We start from the raw sequence: 21289 nt of genomic DNA on the forward strand, positions 1-21289 counted from the left end.
CAAATTCGTCGGAGAATAATAGGTGGAACTGGAGTTCGGAATTTTAACTCAGCTCAACTTGCCCAACAGGCTGATGGACGTGGGCCAAGAATGCACTTGAAAAAATGGCGATGTTACTTTGCACAGTTTTCCTGAAGAGGCGCGTAGCTGGGCTCTTTGACGTAATGAAATTTTAAAGCATATATTCAATGGCAGGGTTGAGCATCTCCTGGGCATTTAGTTTGCAAAGCCTTTCAATCTAAAGGGCACAAGTACATCCACGGCTTTCGTTCTTCCACTATCGGCTTGCTGCTTGGTTCTCAAAGCGAAATTGAAGGACAAAATGAAATCAAATTAAAAATAAAATCTATATTGTTTGGTTTAAGAGTGGAAAGAAGAAGAGAAATAAGATGTAGGGTCATGGCCAATATGTTTCATGCCAAGGCCGAGTCAGTTCTGTTCTTTCTTAAAATGCCTTGTGGACTAATAATGGGGCATCCCCAACATATTTTGTTTGTCCCGGAAAGCCAGCCTAGCAATTGGAACTCAGGCCACTGGGCAGCCCAACGGTAGCCTGCATGTCTTCCTGATGAATTTTCACAATCCCTTGGCACAAACTTTTTTGGAGGAACAGCACACGCAGAGTCAACAAAAGCACTTAAAACTGGTGTTGAACTGAATTTAGGACCTGTAAAACTATGCCAATCAGCTCAATTTCTTCTTAAGATCCTGCAGAACCACTTGAGCAGCGTTGCGTCCAGGCGCACCCATCACGCCACCACCTGGATGAGCACCGCTCCCGCACAAATAAAGCCCTTGCAGTGGTGTTCTATAATTTGACCTGCTTCCAGAAATGAAAAGTATCACACAATAAATTGTTCCACACATGATCAGTGTTGGAAATCATGGCATATCTAACAGTCTATCGACCACAGGATAACATCTACATGTCGTGAGAATTACCATCCTTTTACAGGTCGCATGAGGAAGAGAGAATCCAATCCCATAGCACCGTGAAAGATATTCCCCCCTGTCACAATTGATTCAACCACAGAATCTTATGAACAGAAGCACAGCCTATTTCCATAAAACACTAGCACTAGCAGCATTATAGAGCCAACAACCTGCTGGACTTCCACACATGGGCTAGATTATAGATGAGTAGCTTCTCTAAAGGAAAAGGAAGAAGAAAAACCGACACAAATCCCACAACTTGAACATTTAAAGAGAAGAAAAACCACTCATTTTTTATATCCATTCTTCTAGCAAGAGTCCTCAGGAATAAATTTCTCTTTTGAGCTTTCTTCTCCCGTTGCTTAGGGGGATATGTTTTTTCATACAGCTGACACAGCTGACTTGATGTCTTATCTTCTCTTCTTCTCCTTCTTCATTTTTTTTTTTAATTTTTTAATTTTCTTGCTCTTCTGGTTCAGGAGGATACCATCCACTTTATATCTGTGTCCTATCTCAATGATTTTTCTATAAAAAAAAAGAATAAATTGGGTAATATCAGCTGGTTGAGCATTGTTTCCAGGGAATTGGTCCAAGTAATGGAAACTTCTTCCTTCATTTGACAATAATATGTGCATTTCACAACATAGTTATATTTATCTTTGCTCATGCCAAAATTAATAATTCTTCAACACATGATTAAACAAATACTTAGACTACACCTGCAATTTTTTTATATAAATTCACCATCACGTTCAGAGTCCCTGAGAAATTTGTAATACCTGTGAGACCAAACTCCCTCTCAAGATCTGGTGGAGCCAGCATGTCGTAGCCAATGATTGATGAACTAAAGCCTGGGGCATATTCATCGATCAGGCTGAAACATCTTTCTGCAAATGATTCCTACAAGCCCATTTTCAATCATCAAAGATTCCATACCCAAGAAAAGAAAAAAGAAAGGACAAGCTGCCCACATAAATTCTACTTCAGTAAAATATAAGTTCACCAAGAAAATAGAAGTTCAAATCATTTAAAGAATTAGCTGCAACAAGACCACTATGCGTTAGAAACCACTTGTTGGATAGCTTGATTAACATTGTCAGCCCACCACCAAGAGCTTAAGCTTTTAGGTGTAGTGATCTAATACTTCTTCAGCATGAAGAAGAACATACAAGTTCAGTTTTAAGGGCTTACTCACTCGATATGCAGTATCCTCCCAGCTACCTCCAGAGGGTTTGTAAGGGGTGTACTGAATAAACAGGTTAATCACATGCTTGCCTACAAAGAAACAGAAACGTTCAATGAAATACAACACAACAATGAATGCTCGTATATGTAGTGCCCTACATGCTAACGCAATAGAGTTGGATAAATGCTACGGTGAACCATTGGGTGATGGGTGAGATTTGGGTGGGGGGTGGGGGAGGTGGTTAACATAAATCAGCAAATAAATAAGAAGAGAAAGGAAAAGCACAAGAACAAAGCACAAATGACCTTAGAATAGAAACATCTGGTTTTGTTAAAATGTTAATTTCTTCTGAAAACTGGCAGCAGAATCCATCTAAAGCAAGTCTGAATCACCACAATATCTTAAGGCAACTTCAAAAAACAGATACAGCTGACCTATATGAAAGGGTTTCAAGTATCCAGGACGTGTGCTGAACCCAATTCCCCCGCCCCCTCCCCCGGTGCAGAACACACACATAGAACAAAAATACCATACACTAGTAACAACAAAGAGAATATGACTAGCAATCACTGCTAAAAGAAACTGTTGCCAATGGAAGATGAAAACTAACAAACCAAAGGCAGTGGAAGCACATAAATTATAAGTTTCTAAATAGGCTACACTTTTTGTGGGCTATTTCCTTTTCTTATACCGCTAAAAAGAATAAAATACCCAAAAAACTATATGAAAGGTCATATTAAATGCCATGAGAGAATATATATTACAAAATTGTCAGGATGACAGGCTTTGACTACCTGGTGGGGAAATGGTCTTGTCCAATACAGAAGGAATTGTCATCTCAATAATTGGTCTTCGTGATGGTAACCCATTCAAAGCATCTTGGCAAGCTGAATCAATCTCCTCCATACTAAAGAAGTGACAGATAGACACAAAAGGCATAGGAACATCTTCAATTCATATCTATCTAAAAATATGAAATTTACATGAAATATAGGAATGAATCAAATAAAAAATAACAACAAAAAAACCAAGCCTTAAGTCCCACTAGGTGGGGTTGACTATGTTGGGGATGTGGCTCATATTCCGAGTGGAACGCATGTACCAAGAGAAAGCACCGTGACAAGGGAACAAGAGAGAGATGCGGGGTGCAGCCATGGAGGGCAAGCTGTCGACGGTTTGGGGTGTAACCGTCGATGATTACAGGCAGTAGCTGCGAGGTGTTTCAGTTGACGCAAGTAACAGATTTTTGAATCCGAGATCAGTAGATTGGGCTAATCGAAGGGATTTCCTCCGGGGGATTACTACAATAGTGTTTTAGATCAACTATAGGTCTTCTGTACGTATTAGATTGTTCTATAAACATTATTATGTAACCCTTAGATGGGATTAAGCTTGTAAGCTTCATCATTGATAGTGAAAATAGTTGCTGCTCCCGTGGACGTAGGCAAATTGCCAAACCACGTAAATTCTTATGTTTTGATTGTTACTTTCATTGATTCTCATTGATCGAGTGATTGCTAGGTTTGTATAGTTCATCATCGAGTGCGTGCTTTAGTTGTTTGTTTGATGAGTGAGTGAGAGTGTGCTTCTGCTGCGCATCCGCGAGCGGTTTCAGGTTCTAGTTGTTTGTCACAGCAATCGGTATTTGAATCAGGTGCTTATTGGTGGGCATTGAATCACAACAATTGGTATCAAAGCTATTAGTTCTCAATGGCTGGGATTTCTTTTGCAAGGTTCGAGGTTGGTATTTCGATGGAACGGGGAACTTCGGGCCGTGGAAGAGGAGGGTGAAGGACTTGCTAGTCAAGCAAGGGATGGTGAAGGGTCTATACGAAAAGAAGTTGGAAAGCATGGATGATGCAAGTTGGAAGGAGCTAGAAGCAAAAAATGTGTCCACTATCAAATTATGTCTGGCCAATGATGTGTTGTATCACGTCATGGATGAGGACTCCCCGGCAGCGGTTTGACTGAGATTAGAGCACCAGTACATGTCCAAGTCATTGACGAACAAGTTGTGTCTTAAGAAAAAACTTTATTGGCTTAAGATGGCAAAGGGTTCGGACTTGACTCAACACATCAACACATTTAATAAGATCATTGATAATCTGGGGCGAGTTGATGTGAAGTTCGAGGAAGAGGACAAAGCGTTGATGCTGCTGAATTCCCAACCTACGTCGCCTACATACCAGAATCTGGTTAAGACGCTGACTTGGGGGAAAGAAACCTTGTACTTGGAGGCCATCATGAGCGCATTGTTGGGGTTCCACCAAAGGAAAAAGGCTAGCGATGAGGGTTCACATGATGAAGGGCTCGTGGCGAAGGGTAATCAAGATCATGGGAGAGGCAAATCCTGGAGCGGATTGAGTAGTAATAAAACTCAATCCAAGAGGAGGAAGGATGTTCGTTGTTTTAAGTGCAAGAAACTAGGGCACATAAAACCGGAATGTCTGGAGTGGGAGAAGGGGAAGACAAAAGCTCAAGAGGGTTCTTCAAAATTTGCGAATGTAGTGGAAGAAGTGGACTCGGGGAGCAGTGATTGTGTGATGCTTTCCTGTTTCATCTGGTTCAGAATGCCTCACGGGTTCTTGGATCCTAGACTCGGGATGTTTTTTCCACATGACGCCCAACAAAGCCTGGTTCATAACTTACAGATTGGTGAGTCCTGGTTCCGTTTTGATAGGAAACGATGCGGTTTGCAAAGTTTTCGGAATGGGGAATATCAAGATGTATAATGGTGTGGTAAGGACGTTGTGTGGGGTAAGGCATGTCCCTGATCTACGGAAGAACGTGATATCATTGAATGCTTTGGATTGTAACGGGTATAGTTACAAGTCCAAAGGTGGAACGATGATGGTGTGTGATGGCGTATTGATGGTGATGAAGGGACAGAGGATAACAGAGAATATATATACACTACAAGGTAATACAGTTGTAGGTGGAGCTGTAGCTAAGAGTTCTGAGTCAGGTAATACCGTTTTGTGTAATACAACCACACACAAAACGGTGGGCATTCTTAACTACATTGTTATGGATGTTTGGGAACTGGTGAGGGCAGCATCACGGGTTGGATATTGGTTCTAAGTACATTGGTGTTTAAGAAGTTTTGTGAGCAAGGCAAGTTGTATGGGGTTTGCAAGGGACTTCTTGGTGTAGTCAGTGAGTATGGCATGTTTCTCGGTTAATTGATTACCAAAGGAATCATTAGATGAGAGAGTTGTAGGAGAGGCTTGGATTGGCTATGCGGTAGACTTTGAAGGTCTAGCTATGCACGTTTCTAGTGAGGTGGGATCTAGGATTGGTGTTATGTCCAGACAGTGCATCTTTCTGGTATATAAGAAAGATGGGTTCAAGTTGGGTGATCCAATGACAAATAGGGTGGCGATTGGTAAGACATGATTTTAGGTTAAAACCATGGGACAACATACTCAGGTAGATGAAGAGAAACGGGTGCCAAAAAGTTGCAGTAGTAGCAATGAGCATGTTGTTCAGGTGGAGTTGGAGACTCAGGGCAGAAGTGCAGGGAGTTCTAACCCAGGAGACTTGCAATATCACAGGACAAACTGGAGCAGAAAGGAGATTGTGATGCAGGTGGAGTTTCAGACCTAGGGAAGAGATGACATTGGTCATGATGCAAAGAGTTCAAGCTCGGAAGACCAGCAGAATCACAATGGGCTCAGAGGCACAATCACGTCACCGCCCAAGTATAATTTGATGTCTTATGCAACCATTACTACCAGGAAGGATCCTACTACCTTTCAGGAGACAGTGCACGGTCAGGAGACGGGTATGTGGATAGGTGCCATGGTGAAGAAGATGGAGATACTGTATAAGAATCAGACATGGGGGGTTAGTGGTGCTCCCAGGGGAACAGAGGGAGATCGGTTGCAAGTGGGCAAGTATTATGTTGTTTTGTGGGAGTGACGTGCCGATTGTTGAGAAGGTTTCGACTAAGGTAAATCAGTCAGGGACTTTGTTGAGAAAGGAAGTTGACATAAGGTGCTAAGTGCTGCCAAGAGTGTTCTTGGGTTGGACATTCGCAAGAGTAAGGTTATAGAGAGATTGCGATTATCTTGAGATGACTTTGTAGTCATAGCTGCGAGGAGATTGGTGTTATCTCAGGGCGGCTGTGTGGACAAAACTACATGGAGATTGTGGTTATCTCAAGGTGGTCTTGGGGATTAGGTATTGGTGAGGTTTAGCATGGTTAATGCTAACCGATCATCGGTACACTGTTGACAAATTCAAGTAACCAGTCTATCGCTTAGTACTCGGGGACGAACAGTGATGTTTAGGTCGTGTCAAAAGTTTCCTACGCCAGTGCAGTTGGGTAGTTCGGTGGGCAATAGAGGGTTCCGTTAGCTGTGAGGTTCGTAGATGGGGATTACACAGGGGACTTGGATGACAGGAGGCTTGCAATGGAGTATATTGTGGGAAGGCCTAATTGTTGGGAGTCTAGGATACAGTCTTAGGGTGCGCTAGTTACAACTGGATCAAAGTTCTTGGCAGAAACTGAGGGTGCCAAGGTAGCATTATGGTTTAAAGGATCGTTCAAGGAGCTGAATGTTCAGCTAGGTGGAGTTCCTGTTACCATGGTCAAGTTCAAGCGTGGCTTGGACTTGGCTTACGTCTCCAGGTGTTAGAGGGGAGGCGGGTCTCAATCTACTAAATCGGGTGGAGCAGTGAGGGGATTATGCTTTTAGATTTCTCCTAACTGGTTAATATTCATGAAGGTGGAGATTGTTGGGAATTTGGCTCATATTCTGAGTGGAACACATGTACCAAAAGAAAGCATCGTGAATCGAGGGACTAAGAGAGAGATGCAAGGTGCAGCCATGGAGGGCAAACCATAGACGGTTTGGGGTGTAACCGTCAACGGTTTCAAGCAGTAGCTGCGAGGTGTTTCTTTCTGCTCCAAATCGTCGACGGTTCAGTCGGCGCAAGTAACGGATTTTCAAATTCGAGATCAGTAGATTGGGCTAATCGGAGGGATTTCCTTCAGGGGATTGCTACAGAATTGTTTTAGATCAACTATAGATCTTCTGCACGCATTAGATAGTTATATAAACATTATTATGTAATCCTAGATGGGATTAAGCTTGTAAGCTTCGTCATTGATAGTGAAAATAGTTGCTGCTCCCCGTGAATGTAGGCAATTTGCCGAACCACGTAAATTCTTGTATTTTGATTGTTGCTTTCATTGATTCTCATTGATTGAGTGATTGCTAGGTTCGTATAGTTCATCATTGAGTGCTTGCATTAGTTGTTTATTTGATTCATGAGTGAGTGAGAGTATGCTTCCGCTGCGCATCCGCGAACATCAGCAAGTCGTTTCAGGTTCTAGTTGCTTGTCACAACAATCGGTATTTGAACCGGGTGCTTGTAGGAGAACATTGAATCACAATAGGCTATATGAATCCTTTTTCACCAATTTTCGATCATAGATCATTCCTTTTGACAGATTTAGGGATATTAAATCTTTATTCATTATCTCTTTCTAAGTTATTTTAAGTCTACCCCTACCCCTTCTATTGCCCCCCCACAGTAACTAACTCTCTTCCTCACTAGCGCATTATGTGGCCTATGTTGCAAGTGTCAATACCATTTGAGTCGTCCCTCCCTTATATTATCTTCTATAGGAACTACACCCAACTTATCACGAATATGCTCATTCCTTAATTTATCTTTCAGTATTATATCACTCATCCATCTAAGCATCCTCATCTTGGCAATTTTTACATTTTGGATATTCTGTTTCTTTGTCGCCCAACATTCTAATCCATATAGCATAGCTAGTCTTTTAGATGTCCTATAAAACTTCCCTTTTAATTTTAAGGGTATTCTATGATCACAAAACACACTTGAAGCACTTCTTCATTTTACCCAACTTGCTTTAACTCTGTGCATATCATCTTCAATTTCTCCTTCAGCTTGCATAATAGATCCAAGGTATCGAAATCTACAAGTACTATTTATTTCTTCATCATCAAGTTTAACTTTGTCTCCAATATTCCTCCTACCATTACTGAAATTACATTTCATATATTCTGTCTTATTTCTACTTATCCTAAAGCCTCTAGTTTCCAAAGTTTCTCTCCATAATTCTAACTCAGTCTCTACTTCTTCCCTAATTTCATCAATTAACACAATATCATCTGCAAACAACATATACCATGGAACCTCCTTTTGAATACTCTTAGTCAATTGGTCCATCACTAAAACAAAAAGATAATGGCTCAAAGCAGATCCTTGATGTACACCTATGGTGATTGAAAATTTTCTAGTTTCTCCATTTATAATCCTTACACTAGTCATTACCCCATCGTACATATCCTTAATGACATTAGTATACCTACTACATACACCATCTTTTTTTCTAAAACCCACCATAGAACTTCCCTAGTATCCTATCATATGCTTTCTTTAAGTCAATAAATACCATATGCAAGTCCCTCTTTTTCCCCTTAAGCTTTTCCATTAAACTTCTTAAAAGATATGTAACTTCTGTGGTAGATCTCCTAGGCATAAAACCAAATTAATTTTCTGCAACCTTCATTTCTAACCTTAATCTTTGTTCAACTACCCTTTCCCATAATTTTATCGTATGACTCATAAGTTTAAGTCCAGAATAGTTACTACAATTTTGAATATCTTCTTTATTTTTGTACATAGGTATTAAAGTGTTTTTCCTCCATTCATCAAACATTTCTTAGCTTTTATAATTTTATTAAATAAATTAGTTAACCATATAATTCTGTTATCACCTAAGCATTTCCGAACTTCAATTGGGATATTATCCGGTCCTATAACTTTCTCATTTTTCATCTTTTTTAGTGCAAACTTAATTTCGTTAACTCTAATTTTGTGAATAAATTTCATATTTTTAATCTTTTCCTCATTTGTCAAATCTAAGTTTAAACCTTCCATTTGGTTTTCATTAAATAACTTACTAAAGTAACTTTGTCATCTTTCTTTAATGTCTTCGTCCTTAACCAAGACAATATCATCCTCACTTTTTATACATTTTACATTTCCTATGTCCTTACTCTTCCTTTCTTTAACTTTAGCAAGTTTAAATATATCTCTTTCCCCTTCTTTTGTATCTAATCGATCATACAAACTATTAAATGATATGTATTTAGCTTCACTAACGGCCTTTTTTACATCTTTTCTCGCCACCTTATACTTTTTAAAGTTATCCCCGTTTCTATAATTTTGCCACATTTTATACCAAATTCTTTTTATCTTTACAACTTTTTAGATATCTTTATCCCACTACCAACTTTCTTTGCTATTCGAGAATCTTCCCCTTGATTCACCTAAGATCTCTTTTGCTATCTTTTTAATAGAGCTAGCTAATCTACTCCAAAGAGTATTTGCATCTATCCCATCCTCTATAGTCCAATAGCCATCTTTGATCATTTTATCTTTAAATTTTATTATATTTTCTCCCTTTAGGTTCCGCCACCTACTTCTCTTAGACTAGTTTATTTTATCCTTTTTCTTCCATTTTTTTAGTATTTATATATCGAATACTAAGACTCTATGTTGTGTGGTTAGGCTTTCACCTAAAATAACTTTACAATCCTTGCATGATAAACGATCTACCCTCCCAGGTAAAGAAAAAAAAAAAAACCTATTTGACTTCTATTTTGTTCACTTTTAAAGGTTATTACTGTTCTTTTCTCTTCTTAAAGCAAGTATTCATTATACTAAAATCATGACATAGCAAAGTCTAAGATTATCTCCTCAGACTCATTTTTATCTCCAAATCCATATCGTTTATGTATCCTCTCATACCTTTTATTATCCCTTCCAACATGTCCATTCAAATCTCCTCCTATAAATATTTTCTCAGTCCCTCGTATGGCTTGTATAATGCTATCCATACCTTCCCAAAATTATTTCTTAAGATTTTCTACTAAGCCGACTTGAGGAGCATAAGCACTAATGATATTTATTATCTCTTGTCCTAACAACATCTTGATTTTTATAATTCTATCTCCTGCTCTTTTTACATCGACAACGCTATCTTTTAAGTTTTTATCTATAATAATTCCTACTTCATTCTTATGTTTTTCTTTTCTAGTGTACCAAAGTTTAAATCTTGATTTATCAATTTCTCTAGCTTTCTCTCCCACTCACTTAGTTTCTTAAAGGCAAATTATATTAATTCTTCTTCTAATCATTGTGTCCACAATTTCAATGCTTTTACCCGTAAGTGTCCCTATATTCCAAGTTGTTAATCTAACCCTAGTTTCCTAACTAACTTCTTTACCTGCCTACATCCAGAATGATGCAAAAATCCTCGTATATTTGACATCGTACCCTGGCACCGACACCGCGCGTTGCTTCGGGGTGACAACCTAGCCCACCCCTGCCCACTTTTTGCTACACTCAGGTGGTACAAGTGCAACACATCGCTCATAAGGGACGCCCTAGCAAATATTCGGTAAGGATTCATATCATAGTGATCTGACAAATTTTACGCTGGCTATCAGCTACCTAACGCAACACTCCTCTTTTACCCGGGCTTGGGACCGGCTGTGTGTGGAAAAAATTAATGCTAGTCAGAAATAGTTAACTTCTGAGAGTATCAGGATAATTCAGAATTTGGAGTTTCTGTTCTATTATTAAATATACAATTAAACAGTTCAGAGCTCCAAGAAAATGCACTCTGATTTTTTATAAACTGCATTAGATTACACAAGCTGGTGATGTAAAATATCATGGTCTTATGTATTAAAAATGTGAATAAGTGTCCTACTGACCGTACCACTACAACCACCTAACTATGCCATCACTATGGTCATCACTCATCATCAACACAGCCTCATCCCTGCAATTTTTCCAAAGCAATTCTAATATGCATGATGCTGCAGTACAAGTTTTAAGAACTTTTATCCACCTAGTCAGAAGATGCATACTTCTCCTATATCCAAGATCTTTTGACCAGCATCTTGAAACCATTTATATGACCTGGTCTGGGGGAAAAGCATTTAAAACATATGCAGAAAATTTTTCTTGCAGTTTTGCACTGAATTTTTTAAATCAGTTATGCAAGTTTTACCAAGCTGTTTCACTAGACTTGAAAAATAACAGGAAGGAGAATTATCAGAATTTTCTTTGCACTTCAACTTGATGCAGCACTGCATTTAATTTGCACTTGGCTCATAGTGCAATCTTAAAACAAATTTTTTTTTCCCAAGAAAAAGTGTAGCTTTTTCACCCTTTTTTCAAGCTTGTCAGGATATTCAGACCAGGAAAACTCACAGATCCTTGCTAAAGTAGCACTAAACTAAAAACATACCTCTCAGAACCAATGTGAATGGTACCCATATGCTGAGGACCTGCCTCAGGATGACTAAACTTGCAGCACTGAAACTGTGGCAATTTGTCAACCGCTAGGTTAATTTTTGTAGTTCCCTGTTTCAGGAGATGATAGTCATGTACAAAGATTAATCTACGCAACCTCCAGAACCAGAAACTAGTCCGGCATAATTACTAATTCACTATGTGGAGCTTGCAACTTCTGTTTCCTGATCTCATTTGGTAATTTTGAACAAGTATGGGTCATGATGACAGCAACAGCAAGGTTATAAACAACATAAATGTTCATAAAATTTACAAATTAGTGTACAAAACTTCCATCTAGTTTCCATATAAACCAAAACCAACTGAACTTAAACTTTTCTAGATTAAACTGAAAATGATGCTTTTGGATTTGCTATTCAGTAATCCTATAATGGCATCCTCTTTAATAGTGATGACAATTCAATAGGAACTAGAGAATTAAAACATTGAATTCCGGACATGAAAAATAGATGACTACAGATGAACAGATGTTTTCAACTCTACTAATTTTTTTTTAAAAAGAAAAAGCAGTTAATCTAGTGGGAACACAACAAGGGTCTGTGTTTAGTATAAAAACTCTTGCTGCATTATTTGCATCTACTATTGGCTAGAAATGATCAGAAAAACTCATGAAGCCCCAAAAACTAGTAATTATTTCCATGCTAGGAAATTATAATGAACCTTATAAGATCTCGTGGTTCTACTTAAATATGTTTCCATTGTCCATTATTCTTCAAATGTCTATTTATAACCAACTCAAGTTAGAAACAGAGCAATGCTCAAAGATTCGCAGTGGTATCTGAGAAACAGAAGGCACTGTTTCTTTTTCGTTTTCTTTTTTTTTTTAATTGAAGTGGGAAAATCATCTATTAGAGACCTCACATGAACAACAAAGTAACACTGGTTAAAGAAAGTTGAATTCACTTTTGAAAAAAAGAACTCCAGTGCAGAGGGGCCATAGTTGAAGATTAGAAATTTGAAGACTTAAATAACATAATTCATTGTTCTTGCTAGTGTAAGGTAAACCCTTTTTCTTTTCTTTTTTCTGAATATAAACATGGATTTAAAAAACTAGGAGCAATGAAGAGTAGGAAGTAGGAAGGCAACCTTACAAGCCGCAAGCCCATAGAGTGCCGGAAATTACAGAACGGTCAGGTAGCCAAAGAGAACATACATGAATGCTGCCAATTGCGACTTTTATCCTGTCTTTGTAGTTTGTACTCGTTTTTGTCAATGTGAATTACAGGACATAGCCAAAACATTACAGAAATTGCTGCTTTCCCCCCAAAGTTGTAGCAGCTAATGAGTTTCCAGCATTCCAATCGCACCATTTTAAAAAGATAACATTGTGTTTGCATCCAGAGAGAAGTAAAAGAAATATGGCTTGCACATGCTTCAGAATATCATGTTCATAACATAACCACATTTTTTTGGAATCATTTTCTTATCTTCTATTCAGGTTGATTGATCAATTTATTAGAGTAAATCGTATAACTGTTCTCCCTAATGAATGGTACAGAATGTCCAAGCACCATAAAGTCATCCAGGGAACAAAAATAAAACAATTTGTTAAATACAACCACATTCCCACATCCTTTCTCCTACCATTGTAAATAAATGATTAAATCAATAGTCAATATACAGATGAAGCTGTCACATTCTATTCATACAAGCAACATATTGCATGTTAATTGAAACAAATAGCTGACACACAGTTATATGAAAATAAAAAGTTATCCAATGTGAGGGGCTTACAGATCCATAGTCAGAGTGCTTAATAGCACGAAGAAAATCATCAGGAAGAGCACTCTCAGGCACCAGCTCCTGATTCATGAAAACATCACTAATTATCAAAATAATGAGCCAAAAATAACAGCAAGCCAAAAAAAATCCTGACCTATATACCTTCTCATTATCATATCAATATTTTTCTGTGGTTCTTTAAGCTAATTGAAAAATATCAGGACAGTAAACGATTTACCATGAAAGTTCTATAAGGGGTTGCATTTGACAAAACAACCGAAGAATGCACCCATGTCCCATCAGCCAGCAATACCTAAACAACTCCAGTCATGTTCCCAATATCTAATTAGTTTGATCTAAGTTAGATTGAAAAACCTCATGATTGACGTAATCCAAGAAGTTGAACTAACCCCATTAACAGTTCCAAAGTTCTCAATCATCAACTGTGAAACCTAAACAAAACAATAATTGTTTGATGTCATCGAGGAAAAAGGCCAGAAACTACCAACACAAACAGTTGATCAAATTAAAAACTGAAATCCAATCATGTGTTGGACAAAAACACTTCATAACAGTTCCAAATATGTGAACAGTTCGATGGCTCAATTTCACGAGCTCTGTGGCAGTCACTAACAACATATAAGATCTAGGCACCCAAGATCATAAGTAGACCACTAGAAGCATGACGCTTTGGGATGCCTAAATCACAAATTCACTTTAGGCTTGACAAAATATTCAATATGACGGGATGTACTGTCAATTGCAACGTATTCCGTAATCTCAACTGATATGAACATTTTCCAAAAAAAATCCTTCCAGAATTTCAAGCAAACTCTAAAATCAACAGTAACATTTTAAAGGTGACGAAAACGAAATATTGATGCAAATGCAATAGATTTGCTTCTTAATAAGGAAAAGCTAGTAAAACGGCAAACAGAGAGAATCTCAATGAAAATACCTCTGCATTTGTTACAATATTGGCCCCAGCTTCACTAGCAGCATTGGAAATAGCCAAAGATACTGAACCCATCCCACCTTCAACATACCTACAGGGGAACATCACTCATTAATCTTAACTATTTCCAATAGATACTGGATAGTGAATCATTCAAGAAACCAGTGTCATCTGTAACTGGAATAAGGAGGCCAAGTAAAACATTTAAAACCATGGCCTATTTTAAATTAAGAATACAGGCTAAATTCTGATTAGTACTGCTTCATAGTTTACACGCTATCCAATTTTTTTCTCTGCCAACAAAGATAAAACAAGAATCATGATAGGTCCCCACTATATGTCATTCCTTAATATTTCCTACATGAAAAGAAAAGGGTGGTTACTGGTAAACTGGTCCAAGGCTAGAAGTTCTGCTACGATGATTTCCAAATTTCTTTTGAACAGGAGACTTTACAAGGCAAAGATAAATTTAAAATATGCATTTCGTAACTTGTCATCCCTGTAATAAAAAAAAGGAATATATTGTCCATAGAAATTCAACAACTGAATACATACGACCAAATACCACGATCCCCATCAGTTTCTCCCATCACATGGTGTAGCAGAACATATCCACTCCCCGACGTGTGGACACTAGCCTACAAGATAAAATTGACGAATTGATTTATTAATACTTAAATATTAGCAGAACATGTCCAATATTTAATAAAATCCCGTCCTTAAAAAGTCCTGCCCCAGATGCCCAAATTCAATTGTCCATGTGTAACATTTCTTTTATAGGCAACTGCTGGTAATGCTTGCTGCAATTTTTGTAAATAGAAATGAGGAACAAAATTCTCAAGCAATTGTTGGTGAGCAATGAGTTGAAGCAGATGCAAATTATCCACTTCTGACACAGTTTTTATTATAGCCTAAAAAACAAAGCATTGAGGAGCAGTAAATGACTAATAAAGTTAAGATGAGACGCAACATCACTGATTCAATCTTGCATGCGTGCGTCTGCTGGTCTGTGTGTGTGTGTGTGTGAGAGAGAGAGAGAGAGAGAGAGAGAGAGAGATAGAAGAGAGAGACAAGCTTTCAGAATGCATAAAAGCTGCACAACCGTCAGCTACAGAAAAAACACCCTGTATCTATTGCAGACTGGTACACTGACAAAAAGCGCCTTCCAGTGCACAGACAATAGGCAAAAAATTTTAGTAATTTCTTATCACAACATTATAGTAAGGTAAATTATAACAAGAAAATTTCTATTTTTTTACCATTATAAGGGTAATGAATAATTATCAGACCGAATATCATTTTTACCATTGAAGCATGGAAGCATTGGCAGGTTGCCACTTAGACACAATATTGTGACTGGTTTTATCATAGATTCATAAATCAATAAAAGTATGCTAAAAAAGAAGTAAGCCACAATATTGTGACTAGTTTTATCATAGATTCATAAACCAGTAAAAGTATGTTAAAAAAGAAGTAAGCAAAGAACCAATTATGATTCTCATAAACCAAAATAGCAAAAGCAATCAAAAAACAATACTAGAGCAAAGAAATATAGAAGTGTAGGTAGAGTAAGTGGTCACATGGCAGCCATGGCTCACCCCAAAATATATATATATATATATATGTATGCATACATATCAAGAACTTTAATCAGAATTTTAATCAATATTTCACATTACGGGAAAACAAACATTACAGTGCACCTGTTCCCTCCAAAAAGAGGGAAACAGATTCCATTCAAAGAAAGAGAAAAAATTTTAGATATTAAATTTCATTTATTGAATAAATGTTAAAGAGTAAAACTGTAAAACAGATTTCTACAAGTAAACCATTTAGATTCCCAAACTTACAACAGACCTAATCATTAAAAGGCCTAGCTCCACATTCAAACAGACCAACCACTTGTATTGTTCTCCAATCAAATCTAATACTTTACCCATTAGACATGGGTTAATTACATGAATTGTCAATTTCAAACTCTCAAAGACTCATTCTATGGACACAAATGCTGGACAGAACAAGACTCCCCAGGACATTTGTGCAATGGATGCTTGAGGTTTTTTAAATAATAATAATAATAATAATTATCTAATTCTTGGACAAGGGAAATAAAATAAAAGGGGGGAGTAGGATAAAATATAATGAGAGGAAAATCTAAATAAGAATAAAGAAAATGGTTTGCACACTCCATAACTTTCATGCAGTTCCTTTGCACTGCAAGAAAAACAGATGAAATTAAGAAAACGAAACAGTTCCATTTCAAAAAACCAAGACAACAAACATAGAGCAAATACTACTGTTACTAGCCTCTAATTTAATAAGCATTGATTTTATTTTGGTATCATGGAAACTCCACAAGACCAGCCGTCACCAGATTCACCAAATCAACATTCATAAAACATTAATGCAGAACCAGGGCGCTACAATTCTTACGTATATGTACTTACATACACAATTATTTATACAGAAAGTTGAAACTAATACATTTCCACACTGTTCAAAGTATTTCTTACCATTGTACCAATCACAGCATCTGTTGCAAGAGTTGCTTTGAGAACATCTGTCTGCAAACATCAATCTCAGTGACAGGAAATCAATAAGCCAACACCATTTAAACTTCTAAAGGTTTCAATCCAAGTATGTCAATAAACAGTTTTTTAATAACAGAGGGTTCTGCCCAAAAATTGAGCAGCTACGTCTGGGACAACCACGCACCCCCCCTTTTCTTCCTGTGCCACGGCTGTGCACTAAAATACAGGTTTGATCCTCTGAAGAATCAGACCCAGGGCATCCGATTTGACAGCTCATCCAGAGCTCGCCTTTACCATTGGACTACCCCGTGTGTCAATAAACATCATCTACTTGATTAAATATCAGTTGGAACAAGTCTTTTAAAACTAATACATGTACAGATCCAACCAATATATGTACAAATCCAACCAACAGATATGGGAGCTATTTCATTCTTCATAAAATTAGCACTTCAATAGCAATTCTACGTGCAAATTTTTCCCCATGATATCACTAGTCCAATTAACACCTTTTGCTTGCAAATGTGTAATGCTATGCCAAGACTTACAATATGAACTAACGATTATCAAACACTTGACCCAAATGGTAATGGTAAGCATTTACACTTAAATTTGAAAAGTCATACATTCAAGTCACCAAAACAGCCTCTAAAAATGTGGAGGAAACAGTACATATATCATACCCACCCCAAACCCTTGTATAGTCTAAAAGTCTAGTGCACTAGGTGTTTTTTTTAACAATTAAAATAAAATAAAACAAAGGAATGCATGTTTCATCCGTTTTTTTCCTGCCTCACAAGACCTACCACAAAGTTCCAACAGTTACCACCATGTATGGTATTTTCATTAACAAGGACCAAAGAACCACAGTAACATTAGTATATGTCACCCCAAGGAAAATGATCTCTATGCCAAGAGTGAATCACAAACAGACCCTTTCAAAAAAATTTTGGATATATAAAAAAATTATACATGCATGCATGATCTTAAGTTTCCACAAAATTGTTAAAATTTCCGCTTTCTCTCACCCTTAAAATTGAAATGGTAGTTGATTTTCATCTTAAAAAATTTCTATCAAAATTTCAACGAATCATCCAAAATTAATAGAAATCTCAAAATTTTAGAAACTTGTCAAAATTTTAACAATGAAATTTCCTTGTGTTCAAACTGAAATTTATTTCTTATCACATTTTATTTATTGAAACCAAAGATAATCACAAGGGCTTTTAAAATTTATATGAAAATTAACCATTTATGTTTAAATTATCTTTATTTGTCTAGCAAATAACATTTGATTGATTTACAAATTTCATTCATATTAACCAAATATATTTAATACAAATATTAATTTTAGCTACTGCACCCCATACATAGCATACCTGCCATTGAACTATTTAATTTATAATACATTAGCTTTAAAACAGGCATTACGTGTCTATTAATCATTTATGAAGTTTCATAGAATAATTCCACACTTTATCACTGATTTCTATAATTTTCTAGAAATTAAATCAAAACTGACATCGAAATCAATATTTTTGTACTTTTGAAGCTTCAAAATTTCAGTTGAAATCAAAATCTAAGTACCTGCATGTACTGGAATGTGAGTTTCCAAAAAAAAAAAAAATGATAATAAGAGTAAACACTAAGGAAAGTTACGTTGAAAATAGGAGACAACAAAGCTAAAGTCTAGAGATAAGCATTTGTGTGCCTTGGTTTAAACATTTTAAAGAAGGAGAAGACAGCAGAGGGGATTGTTCATGGAATCAAATAGAGTGTATTAAACAAATAGGTGCTGCCAGAGTACTGTGTTTGTCTGGTTAATATACAACTATTATCCAATGGAAAATATTCTACTTCAGTCATGAAAGCTACCATTTTTTATTGCAAAAAAAAATTGCTATGAACTAAATTGACATGCACTTATAAATCACGAACTGAGAATGTTAGCGAGAAAGTGGAAAGACTAGAAAGGATGAAAGGGGGCAACAAGAATAGTGAATAGAAATGAAAGATAAATTAGATACGATTATAGGAAATACTCAAGACTAAGGGATCATCCAGAATTAGTTCAAAATTTCGCCAAAAGAAAGGATCTTAAGGAACTTCCACATAACGTTACAAGGTGATGGGCTAGATGAAAAGATATTTCGAGTGATGTGTACTTAATTTGACTGTCAAAAGGCATATTTTACATAAAGGAGTGCAACTCAATAACTGAATAAGGAATGGGATATATTAATATGGATGAGCATCACAAGAAAAAAAACTATAGTGAAATCTATGAGTACATTAGTGAAAAGTGTGCTTTCTTTGTAAAAATAATTAAATAATTTATAAAAAAAAAACTCTTTGAATCTTTTTTTTTTCATAGATGATAATAGGATACCATCCTGAAATTGTTGATATAGCACATAAAGTAAATGGATTTTAAAAATGATACAAATAAATCACAAACAGTCAAGATTTCATAACCACCTCAAACCAGTTATTCAAAACCTTCGATGCTGGGGAAAATAGAAGGTCCATAAAGTCCCTGCCAAGATCATCAATAACTATTAACAACAGTTAATACCACAGCTGAAGAATCATAAGTTCCCATAGCTATTTAACATGGACTTGACTCTAGCAAATGATTAAATTTTGTACACTTTCTGTTTATCATAACAATTTAAAAAACAAAACATTGACATGCTAACATGGAAAGGGCTTAATTTTGGGGTAGGAAAGAATAAGAAAACTTACACCATGTCTTTCTGCCCCAAGGAGAAAGCTTGTCGCAGACAATGAGCCCAATAAGCTGATCTCTGTAATTTATTCATTAGCCGATCACTAAATGAATAAATGTCTTGCAATATTTCAGGAGGAGGTGAATCCAAAAGTGAGTCCATGAATTTACAAAAGTTCTCAAGCTGATTCTCATATCTATACATCAGGAAGCAGCACATTTTAGACTAATAAGCAAAGAAATAAAAATCCCACATAACAAAATAAAGATTAAGGAACCTTAAAGATGTCATGGCATTTGGTTGGAAATCTCAAAGCTCCTATCTAATAATTTTGAACTGAGGATTCAACACATCATTGAGCTTATTTTCTGAAGGTCAATCATTCAAATAGATACAGAGTTTGAAGCTAAGTAGAGCATATAATGGAACCTTTAAAATAGCTGGAAAAAAAATGTTGTACCCTGTACTAGAACGCTCGCTATTAGAAACTAGCTATGCAAATTGACAATTATTTATTTCTGCCAGTAATTGCTAATGTTCTGTCATTCATGCTTCAGGAAGCATCAAGATCAAGTAGGCCTCAAATCTAAATATGTTTATTCAACAAACAAAAATCTTGATCACCATATCACAAAGTTAAGACATCCAAAGCAAACGAAAGACCATCTAATGCATTTAGCCCGAATAAGTTGGTTTTGGCTTCTGATCAGAGTGTACTACTACTCGGCGAAATGCCAACATAATTGCTATCGGCAGAAAATTTAGACGTCTCGATCAATTGTTGCTAGCTATGCAATAAACATGCCTTTCAATTCCCATGGATGGAATGAAATTGTCAAAGAAGATTGAGATATAGAATGAACAGTTAAAGCTCTCTTCCGAACAATAGCACCTGGGATAAGCATCGGCGTCGAGTTTAGAGAACTTTGAAATCTCGGAACAAGTAAGGTCTTTATCAGGCCCTAGAAGCAGATGACGTCCATCGAGACAAGGCGTAAATGATGAAGGATTCCTCTTGAGCAACTTTAATCCATGCCTCGCTAATTCTAGCTCCCTGTGAATATAAAAACAACGAAAAGAAAACATAAAGCAACAAACAGAAACATTCAAACATCAACAGAAAAACGGCTTCCTTTCTCGGGCATTTTCCCGACATTTTCTTTTCTTTGCTCTCGAGTGAAAAGAAAGTGTTAGAAAACAAGATTAAATGATAGGAACCTGATGACAGAAGGGCGAAGGAGGCTCTGGAGGTAGCTACAGCGGGAGAACTTGAAGCCAGGAATGAGTTCTTCAGTGACGGCCGCGCCACCGATGACGTGACGGCGCTCCAGGACGGCCACAGAGAGGCCGGAGCGGGCCAAGTAGGCGGCGGCCGTTAGGCCGTTGTGACCACCGCCGATCACCAAAGCGTCCCATTTCTTCTCCTTCAAGGTGCGTGTGGCAACACAGGCACTGTTGCTGCTGGTACAACAGCTCCTTCGCCACATTCCTCTCTCTCGCTCACTCTCGCGCCGGCTGTTGAGCTTGCAGTGGTTTCGCTGGCTCGTCGCAAAGCCTGCGCGTGATCCTCACTCCTCACCGACTTTTGAGTTTATCGGATGACTCGTATCGTCTTGTCTGATTCGGGAAATGGGGAAAGATAGTATAAGAAAATTATTTTAAAAAAAAAACAATAATCTTGTACGTGAAAAATATTAATGTCACCCTTTCATCTTTCAACATCTTCTACTCTATTTTTTAAGCCAGCACGATATAATACCCTCTTCCTCTCATTTTATAAGGTACATAAAAATATTTAAAAAAGTGGACATATTATAAAGATAAGAGATAAAGGGAAAGTAAGTTATTTTGTACAAGATCG

The 21289-nt window shown here is 37.1% G+C and overlaps 1 protein-coding gene across 4 annotated transcripts; it reads right to left on the minus strand.

The window, feature by feature from the left end:
• Window positions 1-310: 310 nt before the first annotated feature.
• On the minus strand, window positions 311-21038 carry LOC131149249 (uncharacterized). 4 transcript variants are annotated; one of them, XM_058099569.1, is made up of 16 exons: window positions 20647-21038; window positions 20321-20482; window positions 19445-19624; window positions 19178-19235; window positions 16682-16732; window positions 14724-14806; window positions 14172-14259; window positions 13624-13665; window positions 13452-13526; window positions 13226-13294; window positions 11427-11542; window positions 2914-3026; window positions 2129-2208; window positions 1713-1833; window positions 943-1009; window positions 311-820 (listed from the first exon to the last, which is right to left on the minus strand). In XM_058099569.1, the coding sequence occupies exons 1-16, from the start codon at window positions 20913-20915 to the stop codon at window positions 685-687; spliced, it is 1710 nt and encodes a 569-aa protein (XP_057955552.1). In that variant the 5' UTR covers window positions 20916-21038; the 3' UTR covers window positions 311-684. The 4 variants fall into 4 exon arrangements, 2 of the variants coding, with proteins under 2 accessions (XP_057955552.1, XP_057955635.1); XM_058099652.1 differs by lacking the exon at window positions 943-1009; XR_009135207.1 differs by lacking the exon at window positions 943-1009 and having other exon boundaries at window positions 694-820; window positions 2125-2208.
• Window positions 21039-21289: the final 251 nt, after the last annotated feature.

This window comes from Malania oleifera, chromosome 1, assembly GCF_029873635.1.
Source record: "Malania oleifera isolate guangnan ecotype guangnan chromosome 1, ASM2987363v1, whole genome shotgun sequence".
NCBI classification, from domain to species: domain Eukaryota; kingdom Viridiplantae; phylum Streptophyta; class Magnoliopsida; order Santalales; family Ximeniaceae; genus Malania; species Malania oleifera.

Coding starts and splice junctions, on each gene's coding strand:
- LOC131149249 (XM_058099569.1), bottom strand. CDS start 20,915: ATGTGGCGAAGGAGCTGTTGTACCAGCAGCAACAGTGCCTGTGTTGCC. Junction 14,807..16,681: donor ATGCTGTGATTGGTACAATG/GTAAGAAATACT, acceptor TTTATCTTGTAG/GCTAGTGTCCACACGTCGGG. Junction 13,295..13,451: donor CCCCTTATAGAACTTTCATG/GTAAATCGTTTA, acceptor TTCATGAATCAG/GAGCTGGTGCCTGAGAGTGC.